A 17572-nucleotide genomic window follows, 5' to 3' on the forward strand; every position below is an offset into this window, starting at 1 on the left:
AGCGCCCTTACACAGATTGGCGAGAGCTTACTGCTTTTCTCCCACTCCTCTCTGCCAAGTGAGGAGGATACAAGGGGAAGACAGGAATCTGCAAATCAGTAAGACTGCCCTTACCACTGGATCTGCCAATGCCTTAATCTCAGACTTCCCAGGCTCCACAACCGTGGCAAATAAATTTCTGTTGTTTAAGCCACTTTGGTATTCTGTTATAGCAGTCCAAAGTGACTAAAACAGGAATCAATCAGCCAAACCTGTCAGTAACCAAACGGAGGTGTGGCCACTAATTATTCAGCCAAGAGATTCTCTCTCTCTTTCACACACACACACACACACACACACACACACACACACACACACACACTTGTGTGGGGGGTTGGGGGAGGGAGAGAAAGAGAGAGAGAGAATGAATGAATGCCAACCAACCGGGATTTAGAAAGTTAAGGGAAAAAAAAAAAAAGATCATACAGCACCCAATCTGTTTCTGGCTATTTGCATCTCGTCCACATTTTTACTATTTCCAAGGTTACAAATGAACCTTAATTAAAAAATAAAGTAAAATAAAATAAAACCACAATGTCATTAATAAATAGCAATCAATTCACAATATATCCATATGAAAACATCTCTTTGATATCATAAAATATTAAGTGCCTAAAATTTTAATATTTATATTGTATTTTCAGCCAGAACTTTCCATTAATGCAAACGGTTGTTAATAATATATCATAGTGAGTAGTGTTACAAGCTTGAGAAATATGTCGTTCAACAAATTTTTTTTTTTTTTTGGCCAAAGAAAAAGTACTCAGACCTGGAGTGAATCACACTGTGATAGAGCCTCTGTTGTATCTTAAAGTGTAAATTCTGTTTTAAGCTTTTCCACTCTACTTGAGAAAGAGCAACGACAAAATTCCCAAATGTCAACACAGATGGAAGTTGAGAGGAACAGCAATGAAATTTAAAATGCAAACTATAACCCAAAAAAAGAAGTACTCTTCCTTTCTCCTTTTTAACACTATGATGACTATCCCCAAAGAGAAGAAAATCCCCATTTTCTGCCATGTTTCTACACAGATATCAGCACAGGGAATAGGAAAACATTTATTCCAACTTGGATGAGACACGACATAAACACCATTATACACACAAACACACATATAATATGTATGTATATACAAATGTAGAATACATATTTATATCATAGAGTTCAAATTTTAGAACTGAGATCTCTATATATATTCCCTACAGTCACTTGAAAAACTTGATATTGTAATAGATATTTCAAAATCTACTTTGGTGTAGGACAGAGTGGCTAATGATAAGATAACAAAGGCTTTCTCTTGGATGCCTCAGTTTACCAGACTCTCCCCATTAAAAACCTAAATCCCTCTAGAGTATATCATTATTACTGAATACCAAAAGCACTTTCAAGAGCCTCAACTTACAATGCTGCTTTATCTCAACCCGAAATCAACCTGAAATCATGATCATTTGGGATGGCAATCCAGATAATTTGTTTCACTCACTTTTAAGAGAACACCTGAAAAAGGAATTTGCTAACTATTAAATGAACTTGAATGAGCCCCTTTTTTTACATCAGTGAAACAGCCTCTCGTTCTAGTGTTAATACTGTTGTACAAGCACATTTTGTGGACAACTTTAAAAGTTCAGGTGGAAAGTTAAAATTCTATTCATTAAGAAAACAAAGTCTAGTTTACAATCTAACAAACTAACACAGATTTGAAAAAAAATAAAAACTACACACATCTTCCTCTCCTTAGTAATAAAAATAACATTTTTGTAAAACAAAGTAACATCAACAAATAGGCTTACGCATCCCAGCATTTGCTATGCCATTAAAAAAAAAAAAAAGAAAGACATTCCTAGGAAATCTATATAAAATTTTAACAGTGAAGGTGAATGAAGCCAGCAAGGATACAAATTACTACTGGCCTGGCTGGAAAAGCATGTTGGGCCTGAGGCGAAAGAAGTTTTTTAAATAGGAGAATGTTCTGAAATAGAAAGCATGTTAAATAGAATTGCCTGAGGACGGTTAGGAAATGAAAAATTACACTAACTGCATTGGGAACAGCAACCTGATAAAAGCACAATGCACAAATTACAATCTTCTTCACGAGTAGTATTAGACATGAGAAAGGTTAAGCTGTATGTGAGAGAGGTTTTGCCCACCACAGGCCACTACATGACAGAAGAATTACTTTCAAGTGTTTCTAGGGACCCTCAAACAACGATGGTAATAAATATTTCTGTATTTCTAATATTACAGAACAAACTGGACCAGACCCCCAGTCAACATCTACTTGCAAAGCACCCCCCGAATAAAAACCTCTATTCTAAGCTCTCCAGAAAACAACTAAAAGACAATAATGTGTTCCCTAAATATATTCCTCTCTTCTTAAATTCAACACACACATCCAGCATCCCCGGGGGGCACAGTGAGTCAGCATGTAGTGAGCAGCTAAAATGTGGAGAACACAACACTAAAGAGAGAAGGAAAACAGCCTTCTATTGGAAGAATTTGGCACTTCATGACCACAAATGCTTTTATGAACAGTAATGTTTTTTATTATTACAGGGGTAACTATTAAGTATGAAAAGTGAACAGGAGCAAAATAAATAAAAAGCGTAAATACTGAAAAAACTACCATGTAGACAAAATAAGAAAAGCAAATCACAAAGAAAAGGGCATAAAATACAAAACACTCATGTTCATGCATGCACACCCACCCACAAGACATGTCAATAGTTGCAAGAGTGATCAAAGAGCAATGCTTCCAACGCTTTGCTCTTACAGAGACCAACTCTGGAATAATGCAAGTCATAATGAGTCACTGCAAATAAGCTAGGTTTTAGGACAACAACGTCAGGAACAGATGTCATTGGCTGAGCCAAAGTAAGGCTGGCACATCCCAGAAGGTCCAGGACCATTACAGCACAGAGGAGCTACCTAACTTCACTTTATCAAGAAAGACCAGATTTACTTTGGCTGTTTAGTTTCATTTTGTGCTTGTTTTTGCTTTATGGGACAGATGTAATGCATTTAGCATATGAAAATACAACATAAATAAGAATCACCTAAATGATTTGACAAGCCATGTCAAATCACTTGGGGAAGACACGACCACTTAGTTGGCTCCAGTTAATTAAGTATGTGGCATATCTCCATGTTTACACTTACGACATCCCCCGTTCATATTTCTCTTCAAGTATTAAGTATTAAAAACAAGTCACCAGTCAATAATTGCTGACTCCCTCTCTTAGGTAAATTCAGAATCACCATGGGAATACTTTCCACTGCTGTCAAGAACACAGAGCTGACTGAACCTCTCTCCCTCCTTAATCTTTCCCTTCGTTGTCTTTATCAGTTACATCAACTCTTTCTAGAAAAACTCTTCTTCCAAATATATCATATTTTGAATATACTGGGTTAAACAATATATACTATGAAAGTAATTTTATCTATTTCTTTTTATCTTTTCCCATGTAGCTACTAGAAAATTTGAAATTACCTATGTGGCTGATACTATATTTCTATTGAGTAGTACTGATCTAGATGAGACACTGAGAGTGGGGTCATGAGGAGGCACTCCGCATTCATGTGCATTTCTGAGACCTTCCTGACTGGGTGACAATCATTAAAATACCTCCCTGACTCATTCAGGAATGGGTGCCCTTAGCTTACTTAGCAATTGCTTCATTGCCCTCTAAAAGGAGCACACAATCCCTTCCAAAATGGGTTTCTCTGTTAAAGAAATTGCTAATAGGTTATCAAATATGATTTATGAACTATTTTAAAGGCTTCAGTTCTTACACAATGTGGCAATTCTTACACAAGCATATTTTGCAACTGAACCATTTTGCAAGTAAACTTTTACTTAAAAGCAACAAAAACTGTCTTGAAGTCATATTATTACTGCATTATAGTTTTAATAAAGATTAATGTTTTAGCTATCATATTCTTTGACTCCTTACAAAAAAGTCTCAGGCTTTGTCCACATTCGTCAAGACTCTGTCCTTCTTTTATAGAGAAATGATTTTAAGAATTTCAGGCAATTCAAATGAACTTCTATGTGGTACATACTCCCCTTCCTTAACAGAAGAGGATATGCTTTCATCTGTCTTATACTGAGTTTTATGCACAAATATCTACTGTAACTGCATTTATTCGTTCATCTCCCAGTTAGAGCTCCTGTCAGAGAGAAAGCCTACTTCACTCATAATTGTTCTACTATCACATAGAGAAATGCCTGGGACAATGAAGATGTCGAAAATACGTCTGTTAAATAAGCAAATTAATAAAACAGCCTATGACTCAGATGCGCACATATACCCTGGAACACCAGTTTGGGGAATAATTTTCTCTATGTAGTCATTTTCTATATCTTATCCTAAAGACGTATATGCAACATTGAAACTCACAATTCAGATGTGAAAAAAAGTAACTTTGATAATGATAAAATAAAACTCCCTTTACCTACTGTAAGTAGAAAAAAACATTGTGACCATTATAAAATTAATCTGGTAAAATGTATGTGTATAAATAATTTATTTTCAAAAAGTTACAACATATAACTTAAATATTTATAGAATAAAATTTGGCCCATTACTAACTCAGTTTTAAATTGAGGTTGAGTGGGGCGCCTGGGTGGCTCAGTCATTAAGCGTCTGCCTTCGGCTCAGGTCATGATCCCAGGGTCCTGGGATCGAGCCCCACATCGGGCTCCCTGCTCAGCAGGAGGCCTGCTTTTCCCTCTCCCACTCGCCCTGCTTGTGTTCCCTCTCTCGCTGTGTCTCTGTCAAATAAATAAATAAAATCTTTAAAAATAATAATAATAAAAAAAATAAATTGAGGTTGGGGTCATGCTGTGCCTTGCTAATCAAAATACTGTGAAATAACAGCACCAGCATCACCTGGGAGCTTCTTAGAAATGCAGCTCTCAGACCCAGTGCACATAAAATGATGTATACATAAATTGTAATAATGATTATTATTATTGTGATGATGACAACTTATTATCAGTAGAGTTGGCAGAAGTCTCTCTTAGATACTCAGTGCCTCATATTCATCACAGCAAGTAATTAGAATGAACAAATCCTCAAAAGTTCCACTTTACTCTTCTGTTTAAAGATGGGTACATTTTTAGCTATCCTACTCATAAATTTTACAAATTTTGCCAAATAAATGTGCTAAGAACTTTCATCTCTCAACGTCTAAGCAATTTCTGTCTGGAAATTGACATGCTCTGATTTCTATTATAGTAATAGCACAATGAATCTGACAAACATCAAAGTAAATATTAAGATTGAAATAAACCAAAGGCTAATCTCAGATAAAAAGCAGCTATATTAATATTACTTTAGTTAAGATTTAACACATTCATTCCTACAAGTAAGGGTATAACAAAATTTTTTTGAAGGTTTGCTTGTTATTTAAGCCAAGTAAACAGACAAAATGAATGAAACTTAGTTTTAAAAAGCAGTATCTTTTATAATATGGAACTGAACAATATGTGATACTGACAAACAGGTGGGTTCTATGGCATGAAATAAGAAAAACCTTAAGAAGTCAAATTAAAATTCAATCTGCATATGTTTACAATATAAATCAAGTAATGCTATGGCATAAGAAAAAATATGAAAATTAAATATTGAAAAAACTGTAACACAAGATGACAATTGTCATCATTCATATATTTCAGTGACACCTAACTAAACATCAACTTATTTTTGGCCAGGTGACTTTCTAATACAAGTCTGTCAGTTTATGATCTTTAAAAAAGAAACAAATATCCATAGGCAATAAAATAAACCTCAACCTAAACCTCAAGCCTTACATAAAAATTTACTCAAAATGGGTCATAGACTTACATGTAAAATGTAAGCAAATAAAACTGAAACGTTAGAGGAAATCTTCAGACCCTAGAGCTAAGTGAAGAGCTCTTAGCACAATCCATAGGACAACAACAACAAAAATCAATAAATTGGACTTCATCAAAATTAAAAACTTTTCTGTTAAAGACCCTCTTTAGAAGATGAAAAGGCAAATATTTGCAAAACAAATACCTGACAAAGATCTTATATCTAGAATACATTTTTTAAAAGTCTCAAAACTCAAAGGTAAAAAAAAAAATCAACCCCATTAGAAAATGGACAAAAGGCATGAAGTCCTTTCACCAAAGAGGATCTATAGTTGGCAAGTAACACTTTAAAAGATTTTCAACATAATTAGCTATTAGAAAAATGCTAATTAAAACCACAATGATCTATCACTATACACCTATCAGAACTGTTAACATTAAAAAAAGTGATGATACCAAAGTTGACAAGGATGCAGATATACTGGATCTCACATGTATTTCTGATTGGAATGCAAAATGGCACAGACACTATGGAGACATTTGGCAATTTCTTCTAAAACTAAACATATTCTCGCCATATGACCCTGCATTCACACTCATAGGCATTTCTCCCAGAAAAGTAAAACCCATATGTAAATATTAACATCTCAACTTTATTGCAATAATTTTTTTAAAGATTTTTATTTATTTGTCAGAGAGAGAGAGAGAGCACAAGCAGGGGGAGCAGCAGAGGGAGAGACAGAAGGAGGCTCCTCACTGAGCAAGGAGCCCGATATGGGACTTGATGACCTGAGCCGAAGGCAGACGCTTTACGACTGAGCTACCCAGGAGTCCCTTTATTGCAATATTTTTAAGAGCCAAAAACTAGAAATAATCCATATGTCCTTCAACAGGTGAACAGATAAACTGTGGTACATACACACAGTAGAATACTATTCAGTGACAAAAAGGAACAAACTATTGATCTATGCAACAGATCTTAAGGGCATCATGCTGAGTGGAAAAAAAAGTCAATCATCAAAGATTGCATATTGTAGGATTTAATTTTCATATCATTCTAAAAATGAAAAAAACAATGTTATAGAGATGGAACACAAACCACTGGTTGCCAAAGGTTAGAGATGGGGGAAGGGAATAGTATGAGTATAAAAGAATGGGGGAGTTCCCTTAGGGCCATGGATGTAATAGTTCCATATCATCATTATGGTGGTGGTTACATCATATACTTTTTACAACATTCAGTTTTGGTAAAACTGAGAAAAAGTGGATACACATAAATAAGTGCATGTAAAAAAAAACTCATGAAATCTGAATGAGGTCTGTAGATTGTAACAACGTTCACTTCCTGGTTTTGAGACTGCAATATAGTTATGTAAGAATATTGCCATGGGGGCAAGCTTGAGAAAGGGTACAGGAGTCTTCTTTCTTTGAACTATTTTGCAACCTCCTATTAATCTATAATTTCAAAATATTTTTTTTTTTAAATCTAGTCTAACACTATTTGCAGTTCTCTAAATTCACTCTATTTTTAAACGTCCTCTAACTTTTTTTTTTTTTTGGCTCACAGTTTTTTGTTTGTTTTTAAAGTCTTCTAGCTCTAAAGGTACTTTGGATCTGCTACAACAAAACTTCAGTTATTTTAATACTCTTGTTTCTATGTACTTCCTGCTTACGTGTTGCGTTTGTGAGTAGAGGTTTACCTAATACTGCATGGATAGCATATAGTTTTCAATAAAGGGCACCTCAGGGAAGTGAAGCAAAAAGAGATCTGTTAGTTTCATTACACTCTTATCGCTAGCAAGCACAATTTTAAACAACCAACATAACACTGACAACTGAAACAGTCAAGGGGATGGAAGACTCCCATGTGTAAACAACAACAAAAATGTACAAATAACAAACATATCAGAGATTTTTAATGCAGAAAGTTCAAAGCTAGAAAAAAAAAAACATGGAAATGACAAACATGAACTCATTTGTGAACTTCCAAAATCCTGGAATAATAACCAATCCTCTTGAGAGAAGACTGTAAAACAATTAAAAACGAATAGTAACTCAGACATTAGTTACTCAGGATCTATATAATAGTACAGAACAATCATGGATAGTAGGCCTATAACCTCTTAGAACAGAAAACCTATTATGACCCCAGACACAGCAATGATCTACTCTGACACCAAAGAGAAATTGTACTCTTCCACAGATTGCTCTTTAATCCTATTATCAAAGACAAAACACTAAACTTGCCTATGATGATAAAATCCTATATTTAATATAAAAAGTCTGTGCTAAGTATGTTGTGAGAATGACAGTCACACATCTCAAGCTTTCAAAAGAAAAACATAGGAAGGTATACTGTTAAAGCCTCATAAACGAGCAGGTCATTAGTTAACAAAAGACAATTTGTGTTTAAAGATTGAGCGTAAATTAACTGACATCTTTAATTTAGTTTTTCTTTCTAACCTCACAAATACGATATAACTTAAAGATAAATCAGATCATTTTTTAATGAACCCAAGAATACATGAAAAGTTAGTAATCGACAAACTCATTTCCTCTCAAAATATTCTCATTATTTTTTAAGAGTAATATATCTGTGAAATTAAAAGGAAAAGATAGTGGTGTTCCCAAGTCTTGGAGCCAGGTAGCTGAGGAGACCCAATCCACTCATTTTGGACCAGAGCAGTCAAAAGTCTCTATATTCCTCTAAGAAAAAAAATCCAGAAAAAATACAGATCGGGTTTAGAAAAGCAAAAGCCATAACTCAGAGATTGGTGATATTGAGGGATGTGGCTATAGATTTCTCTTGAGAGAAATGAAAGCACTTGGGTTCTGCTCAGCAGGTTTTATATATAGCTGTGATTTTAGGGAACTACAACATATAATCTCACTAAGACTTTTCACCTTAGGCAGAAGTAGTGTTCTTTTTGGAGCAAAGGAAAGAGCTCTGGGATGCTCTGATAGGTGAGGCCAAAGGACTTTTCTCAGGAAAGTGTATATAAGGAAAAGCCTTTATTATCGAGGCTCACTTTCAGCTAAGAATGACCATGGGACAGTTCTGGTCAATAATTTGTAAACAGGAAATCTAACATATGCTTGGCTAAAATGGACAGAATAAACTGGCATGAACGTGCTCCTGCTAGGAAGACAGATGTGGGGCCTAGATGTGCCCCGCCATCTTCTAAGCATAAGAATAAAGACCATGGGCAAAAGACAGTAAAAAGATAAAGGATGGCTCAGTGCTAAAGCCCAAACCATTCACCTTCTCTTTCTTCGTGAGAGATACAAAGTTCTAGTTTAATAACTCAGTTTGTGGGATTTTCTGTTAATTGAGGGCACACTGGGTTTTGTTACATAGACCTACATGCATAACTGATTTTATTATGCTTCTGTAACAGAGAATGTACCGGTATTACTCAGTGATTCATAATTAAATATAACCTGTGGCTGTTGTTTATAATTTATGAAAATGAAAATAAATTAGATATGATATTGAGTAACATATGATTTCATTGGTAAAAGAAATATTTAATTCTCACTTGCTAAATATTTGGAAAACTTCAAGGTTACCTATATAAGAAGTGTACCTGTGTACTTGGTTTCTGATTATATTTATCTTTTTTAAGATTTTATTTATTTGTCAGAGAGAGAAAGAGCACAAGCAGGGGGAGTGGCAGAGGCAGAGGGGGAAGCAGGCTCCCCGCCGAGCAAGGAGCCCGATGTGGGACTTGATCCCAGGACCCTGGGATCATGACCTGAGCCGAAGGCAGGCGCTTAACCAACTGAGCCACCCAGGCGTCTCTCTGATTATCATATTTTAGATTACAGACCTAAAGTACATATCCAGAGACTGTGACTCATTGTAATTTCTGTTCAATGGATCTACTAAAACACACATGAATGTTCCATTTTTCTGTTTTATACATTTCATTGCAAAATCAAACATTGAAAATAACTGTAATCATCAAGTAAAGAGAGAGAAAAGACAACGCAAGATACAGGATTTAAATTTTATTCTTACTAATAGACTATGTGTTCAGATTCCGCTGGACAATTCTTTCATTTTCAAACTTCTAAGCTGCTGTTATATATTTTTTCTTATTTTCAAAGTTATTCCTGTTTATCAGTAAACTTGATATGACCATTCTTCTAACCATCCAGAGTTCAGGAGGAAGAAAATCCCTGTAGTTGTTTGATGCCCAAGAATATGAACAGTTAGCAGTCAGATGAAAGATGAGAAAAGACAGAAAAGGAAGATCAAAAGAAGAGTGACTGTGAGCTTCGGCAGGCTAGCAGTTACCTCTCTCTCTAAAGGGAGCTTTGTGCTCATTATATCCGGGCTCATCTCGCCTTCAGCTTATAGTAAACACAGGCAATTGCCTTCTCATTTCCTCTCCAAATTAAGGATCAAGTTTAAACATATTCTTTTCCTTGTATACTAGACTATGATTAAAATTACCACCTCCTCACCTCATTCACACAATGGCTCTACGAGGAATAAAGAAAGAACCCCCTAAGGGCATGTACTGAATGGAGCACTGTGTGTTATACACAAACAATGAAGCATGGAACACTACATCAAAAACTCATGATGTAATGTATGGTGACTAACATAACATAATAAAATTAAATTAAATTTAAAAAAAAAGAAAAAGAAAGAAAGAACCTCCTAAAGTAAAGATGCCATCCAACAAAATGGAAGAGTTGTGGAGAACTTCTGGTCATGTTACTTACCTGATGGTTGATTTCAGGATACAGCATTAAAGAAGCTAACAAAAATAAAATCTTTTGAAAATAATATCCTAGTGAATATTTATGATGGAAGGCTATTTTGCTTATAATATTATCATCATCAAATAACTACTATTTACTTACGAAGGATCTTTAATATATGCCTAGTCCTCAAGACACTCCTAGAAGGTAGGTCCCATCCCATTCTTTTCAGAAAAAGAAGCTGAGGTGCGCAGAGGTTGATTAATTTGCCCTCAGATTCAAAGCTATTAGCACATATGAGAGCTCAAGTTCAAGCTTCATCTTGCCCTTATACTTTGGAACATACACACAGCAATATTTTTATACCTTTTCCCATTTTACATGTTAAGAAACTAAATTCACAATCTAAATTATTCTAATCATTTAAACATCAAAAACACTAGTTTTACAAGTTAGTCCCTATAACTTAACATCAAATAAGATGCAATGTAATTATATAATAAATTAATGAATGTACATTGTATATTAACATGTGTTTAATGTGGTTTTAGCTTTTATTAATGTACTTAGTTCCTGTTACTCTAAATACAAAACAGAATATGCTGCTTTGGGATGTTAAACACAAAAGAACCCTGGATTCAAACAGTGGTAAGCATCTATCGACAGGTAGACATCACAAGAAGAGAACGTAGTCTTTAGTAAAAAATAAATTTACTTTTGAATGAACTGGTAGCAGCAATTCTCTCCAATGAAAACACTTTCATGTTTTCCTTTAATATCTATAAGTGTATAATTGAAGTTTAATACGTGCTTTCAAATAACAGCAGCATGATATTCTTATCAGTCTAAAACTATAGGACATTTCACAGGGACTATATTAACATCTCGCTGACTAACTAGGACCAGCTTGGTGGGAGCTGAACTGAATCCTCTAAGAAGTTATCACATAAAGAGTCATTTCTCAGGAGGTGGTACAGCAGGCACCAGAGCCTAAACTAAACCAGAATGCTCCATCAAGTCATTTTAAGGCACTTTGAAAATGAAAAGAGGTCAGAGCCTCTTGCCCATCACTGTAGAAAATTTGGGAGTAACTGGAGTTAGTACAGATCTCAGCTGCAAAGGGCAAATAAATCTACTAGTACAGAAGAGTGGGCAAGATACACCTTGTAATCTTTAGATTTTTTCCCTGCCTTCTAGAATCACTGACATTTGACTTTCCTCAGAGCCAACAACTTGGCCAGGCGCTGAGAAAAAAGTGCATCATGCAGCTATGATATAAAACTTCTGTGCTGTGAGAATCAATTTTTGGTGTGGCTGCTGACACACCAAACCCAAAGTAGTTTCTAACTCTGATTAGGTACCACTGTAAAAGCTATTTTCATTTCTAACAAAATGGTGATGTTCACTGTAATTGTAACACTTTTAGTGTCACAAAAACCTCTCCTCCCCTTCTTGGGCACACAATTTGACATCAGGCTCTCTCGAACTGTATATCCTTTCAGTGACTAAGCCTTTAGGCTCTGTGGAAATATCTAATTAATACTGACTTTCTTGATTTTCGCTAGTTATCTTTAGCTCTTTACTTGAACATATATTTCCCTTCCCTAGACTGTCGCACATAATCCCCTGGTAACTACTGCTTCTTCTCTGTTCATCCTAGCACTCCTCCCCACATTTTTAGCTTAAGGTAGGTTGACCTGAGATTCATCGCTATGAAAAAAGAGAAAAATAAATAGACTCAGAACACATTCATGCAAATACTATCCTGTTTCCTATAAGCCAAGTATGGTTCTATGGACTGAGAAGACAACAGTAAACAAACAATACAGAGAAAGTGCCCACCCACGGGAGCAAAGGATCTAGCCGGGGATACAAACGGGCAGAAAGACAACCACATTGCAGTGGATGAACACCCTTAGGAGGGGGTGTTCAAGGTGGTAGACAAGAAGTGAAGCCAGCCTGGAAGAAGATATAAGGATGGGGAGAAATCAGGGAAGGTATATATCTATCTGTAGGCTGCTTCCAGAAGCACGTATAGCAACATAGAATATAGAAGCAAAGTATGCGTAAAACAGAATGAACAGCATGTACAAAAAGCACAGCTGGAACCATATCTAGACCAAAATATGTGGCTTCCAACACGGAATAATATTCTGGCACAATGCCAACTGGTACCTTTTAAACATTTGTTAAAGATCTATTTAATGGGGTAGAGGAAAATTATATTAATAAAAATATATAAAAGGGTTCACTTATTAATTCATTTCCACTGAGCTAAAGGAGTAACTTCTGATATAAATCAAAAATGTTTCCAGTTCTTAATCTCTCTTGCCTTTTATTTGTGATTTTTCTAGACCCCTACCTTCTTGTGAGCCCACACAAACGAAGAAATTAAAATCTTCAATATTTAAAAAGGGGTGCATGCATAAAATGGATATGTTTCCAATTTATTCTAGTGATATTTTAGTGTCCCTTAAAGAATGGCTCTCAGACATCATCTGAGCTGCCTCTCTAGACCCTTAGGCCTCCCCTCTGGTTAGATGGTACAGAGTGAGAAGGAAGGTCCAAAAATGAGGCTAAAAAGGTAGATGGAGACCAGATAATACAGAATCTTGCACATCATGAGAAGCAGCCTGTGTTATACCTTAAAAGCCATGGGGAATTGTTGAGGAAATCTGAAAAGGGGGAGCAATGATGAGGCTGTTTTTGTAAACCAGGCTAGAGATGTTAGCAACTTGAGTAGGATGATAGCAGTAAGAATATAAAGTGGCATGTAGTTGAAAAACAGTTAGGAGCTATAATCAACTCTACTTGAAGATAAGAAGAAAGAAGAGGTGAGAATTAAGGATAAGTGTTAAGTTTTTTAGGCTTGAGCAGTTGGTAGATAAAGATACCACACACAGAGATAGGGTATAAAGACCAAACAGGTTTAGGATGAAAAGCCCCAAGTGTGGTTTATGCATGTTGAGTTTTGCACTACTAGGACATCAAAATGAAGGTATTGATAAATATAACCAAGACCAAGAGATCTGAGGGTGAAGACAGATGTGGGTAGCCTCAGTACATAAATGGAATCCATGGGATGGAGGAGAATGCCTAGGGAAAGTATATAAGTAGACATACATAAAAGGACATAGGGAAGAGCCCTGAGAATCTCTTATGTTAAATGGTCAGAAAGAGAGGAAAAACCATCAGAGGTAATAGAAGAAAAGCAAAAGATTTCCATGGCTTCAAGGATACAAGAAGCGGCCCAAAATGTCCAATGCTAGAGATAAAGAAGGAAAGAGGTATCCACTAAATTACCAAGAAGTCACTGTTTGTGAAACTTGCTGAAAATAGTTCTAGAAAGAAAGATTAATCCCAGCTGCAGTACTACTAGCCATGTGAATTTAATCACTTGACCTTGACCAAATCTCAGGTTCTTCAGCTGTAAGTCATGAAAAATAAAAACCCTTCCTGCCTCGTGGTTTTTGTCATCAGTATTAAATTAAAATCTAAAAATACTATATAAACTTTAAACAGAGGGTATAGACAAGTGCTTTTGTAACTGTTGTTCTTTAAGTTGTTCACAAATGTCAATTCTGTTTCACACACATGGCTCAAAAGTCACATTTGACTTACACTGGCCAATATAATGTATCAGCAGGAGTGACTCACTCTTCTTTGGCAAAAGCTGTAAGAAACAGTCTATACAGTTTAACATGTTCTGTATTCCCTACAGCTAACATTACAGCAGCATGTTTCAAAACGAAGCTTTCATCATCCTAAATCCTTGAGTGATGATCAAGACAGCCTGATACACATTGGCAAGGGACAATTAATCTTATTGTTTTAAAACACCAAGATTTTGAAATTATGATCACAGCAACTAATTGCAGTATAAATAACAGGTGAAAAAAGGACAGCCAAAAGGAAAATCCCATCTTAGAAGGTAATCGATGAGACGTTATCGGGACTATCACACACACTAATGTACTAATTTTTATTTTAAGTCACAGAGTAATTCATTAATCCTCACACTTGATTTGACATTCTTACGGTTACAGAAAAGGTAAACTAGAACAACAAATGTACATAACAGAATTGTTAATGAAGATGCTTTCATTGGGAAAGGATGAGACAGTCCATCGAAGACAAGAAATTACCTCCCCCACCGCCATTCTTAAATACTGTTGTTTGTGCCCTAAATTTCCTTCACTCCTTAGTAAGTTCTACTTTGCACCTGAAGGACTGTATATCTATGTTAGGCCAAAGACACAATGCCCCAGTGGGTTCTTAGAAATAAACAGAAAATCGAGAAAGTAACCAGGACCAAACTTTATGAGGGAAGAATTATTTTATTCTTCACATGTTAACAGTAAATAAAAATTGCTACTGCCAAATGCCAAATTACTATTTGATATGCCTAAATGGAACATGTGTGCTGGAAAATGGCAATTACTCAGAACCAAGTCCAGAAGTAGAATCCAGGTCAGAGTGAGGCACAAGGGCCCACTGGACCAGCCTTTTCACCAAGGACACTAAATTGCCCTCACTTCGTTATTTGGGCCTTTGACCCTCCCATTAATTTTGACAAACCATGAAAGAGGATCATAACTGCTTCAATCCCAATGGAGTTGAAGTGAATTACATGAAAGAAACACTTAACAAGGGTTGTTTGTCTGCTGTGATCTCTTTGTTTTAAAGTAGGTAGGGAAACATAAACAAAACATCCCACAAGTCTTCTTTTAGAAATGTCTTTTGTCATTTACAAAGCATACAAATAAAGTAGGATCATCATTAACAAGCACATCAAAAAAGTCTGACCACCATCTTTTGCTCTCAAATTTTTTGACTATTTATAAATCCAATTTTGAACCATGAAGATTATGCACTCAGTCACTCTGAAAGCATAAATTGTAAATACTGAAAGCAATTTCATAAGGCTGTGTAAGGGCCCAATAACCTGATTAACTGAGCCACAGCTCAAGGTGACTACTTTGAGGAGTGCTCATTCATTAGGATATACAAGCTCTGCAATAAGATGTTATATTGAACTTTGTGTCCCCAACTTCTTTTGTTCATATAAAGGGAATCCTTAATAAACAGTTGCAATTCCAAGTCGTGAACTTAAGTTTTTTTTTTCCAAATTCCAGATCAACCCTGTTTCATTACCCCCTAATACTGCTGCTGGCCAATAACTAAACGGCCATTTTTCTGGGGCACATGGTGGCTCAGGCAGTTAAGCCTCTACCTTCCATTCAGGTCATGATACCAGGGTACTGGGGATCGAGCCTGCATTGGGCTTGCTTCTCCCTCTCCCTCCCCCTGCTTGTGCTCTCTCTCTTGTCAAATAAATAAATAAAATCACAAATAATGGCCATTTTCTATTACTTGAAAATGTGACTATGTATATTCTTTTGCCATGGTAGTTTTCCTCCTGGAGTCACTTGGCTAAATGGGCGGAAACCATTAAATCACAATGTGCTTCTCTCACAAATGTAACTACTATCACTAGTGTAACAACCACGTTAATCTTAAAAACTATACCTCTGAAGTTGAGCGAACTACTAGAATTATTATCCCAGCGACTTAACTGTGCTAAAACAATTTACCATAGCACGACAGGGAACAAACCAAAGCTAAAGCTCCTAAATCGGCCTCTAGAAGTTTGGCTTTCCAGGCCTTTCTCCCTCTTCGGGATGGCAATGCCAAACACAGACAAACGTTGCTGACAAATGTTGCTGTACGTTTACTCATCAATGCTGGCCCGCGGGGGCGGAAAATAAAGTGGCCAAGATACGCTTACTCTTCCCTGAGAGAGGAAATATTAACAAGGAAAGAACAAAAACTGCCTGAAGAATCCTGTTGGGTGTCAAATCACAGTATTTGTAATGAAATAAGCAAAAATTGTAAACGCGCGATTACACACGCCGGGTGCTATGCACACGTTAATTCACAGGGCAACACTGTGAATGGAAAGGTCAGAAAACCTGCAGTGGCTTTGCCTCCCTCGGTTTCGCACCTGAGGAAACTAGTGCTGGGAGCCAAAGCACGTACCCAATGGCGCAAAACCGCGGATTCGGAAGTAAGGGAGAGGGGATGAAGAAAGTTTATTCGGCGCTGCCACGTCTAGTACCAAACCACGTCTAGTACCAAACCACGTCTACCAAACCACTACTCCGGAAGCCACTGGATCCAGGTAACGATGTCAACCCTAGCCCACCCAAAGAAGTTGTTACCCTCCACGGACGGGGGCGGGCCAGCACAGGGCGGGGCGGGGCCCAAGAGGCGGGGCCGCTAGGGGGCGGGGCCTGCGCGAACCGGAGCCGAGGGGCGGCCCAAGCCCGGAGCCCGCGCCTGGAAGGCAGCCTGTCCTGCTAAGAGGAGAAGGGGGATGGGGGGGAGGAGTGCTCAGGTGGCGTCAGGCGGTACCTGCGCTGGAAGTCCAGGGCGAAGGGCTTCAGGTACGGGTCGATCTCCAGAAGTCGAGCTAGTTCCGGCACGTCCGCCAGGGCTGCAGCCAGCGCCGCCTCGGAGCAGTCGGCCCGAGCGTCGGAAGCCGCCATCTTCTGCTGCAGCCCGAGTAGCCGAGCCCGAGAGGGTCGATTGGAACCTGAGGGGGAACTGGAGCTCAAGCTCGGAGGAAGGCGGCGAAGGCGGAGCCGGAGGACGCTGAGGCGAGCTTCGGCGGCCCAGGGCCCTTTATAGCCGAAGACAACGGCCGTCTGCCCCCCCTCCTCTTCCTCCTCTTCCTCCTCCCCCGGCGGCGGGGCGGAGCGGGACCCAGAGTGATTCCCGGACGCACCTCCCGAGCTGGGGGGGGGGGGGGGGGGGGGGAGCGGTTAGGCGCCCAGGGCCCTCCGCCCACTCACGCGGCTAGCACCTGAAGGCTGGAGAGACCTGCCCCTTCCTCCCCAGCCCCTTCCCGTCTGGGCCAAGGCCACCCTGGCAGGCGGGTCCCGGCCGCCGTAGCTCAGCCTTGCCCTCCCTTACCCTGACCC

The 17572-nt window shown here is 37.8% G+C and overlaps 1 protein-coding gene across 1 annotated transcript in view; it reads right to left on the minus strand.

Moving 5' to 3' along the window:
* GBE1 (1,4-alpha-glucan branching enzyme 1) overlaps positions 1-17333 on the minus strand; it is a 270358-nt gene extending 253025 nt beyond the window's left edge. Inside the window, exon 1 of the mRNA XM_073892065.1 lies at positions 17004-17333. Within this exon, the coding sequence (XP_073748166.1) occupies positions 17004-17137 (134 nt within the window). The 5' untranslated portion in view covers positions 17138-17333. The remainder of the gene's footprint in view (positions 1-17003) is intronic.
* Positions 17334-17572: the final 239 nt, after the last annotated feature.

Source organism: Callorhinus ursinus, unplaced genomic scaffold, assembly GCF_003265705.2.
Source record: "Callorhinus ursinus isolate GAN/ISIS: 27379988/994484 unplaced genomic scaffold, GSC_fseal_2.0 scaffold1, whole genome shotgun sequence".
Classification (NCBI taxonomy): Eukaryota; Metazoa; Chordata; class Mammalia; order Carnivora; family Otariidae; genus Callorhinus; species Callorhinus ursinus.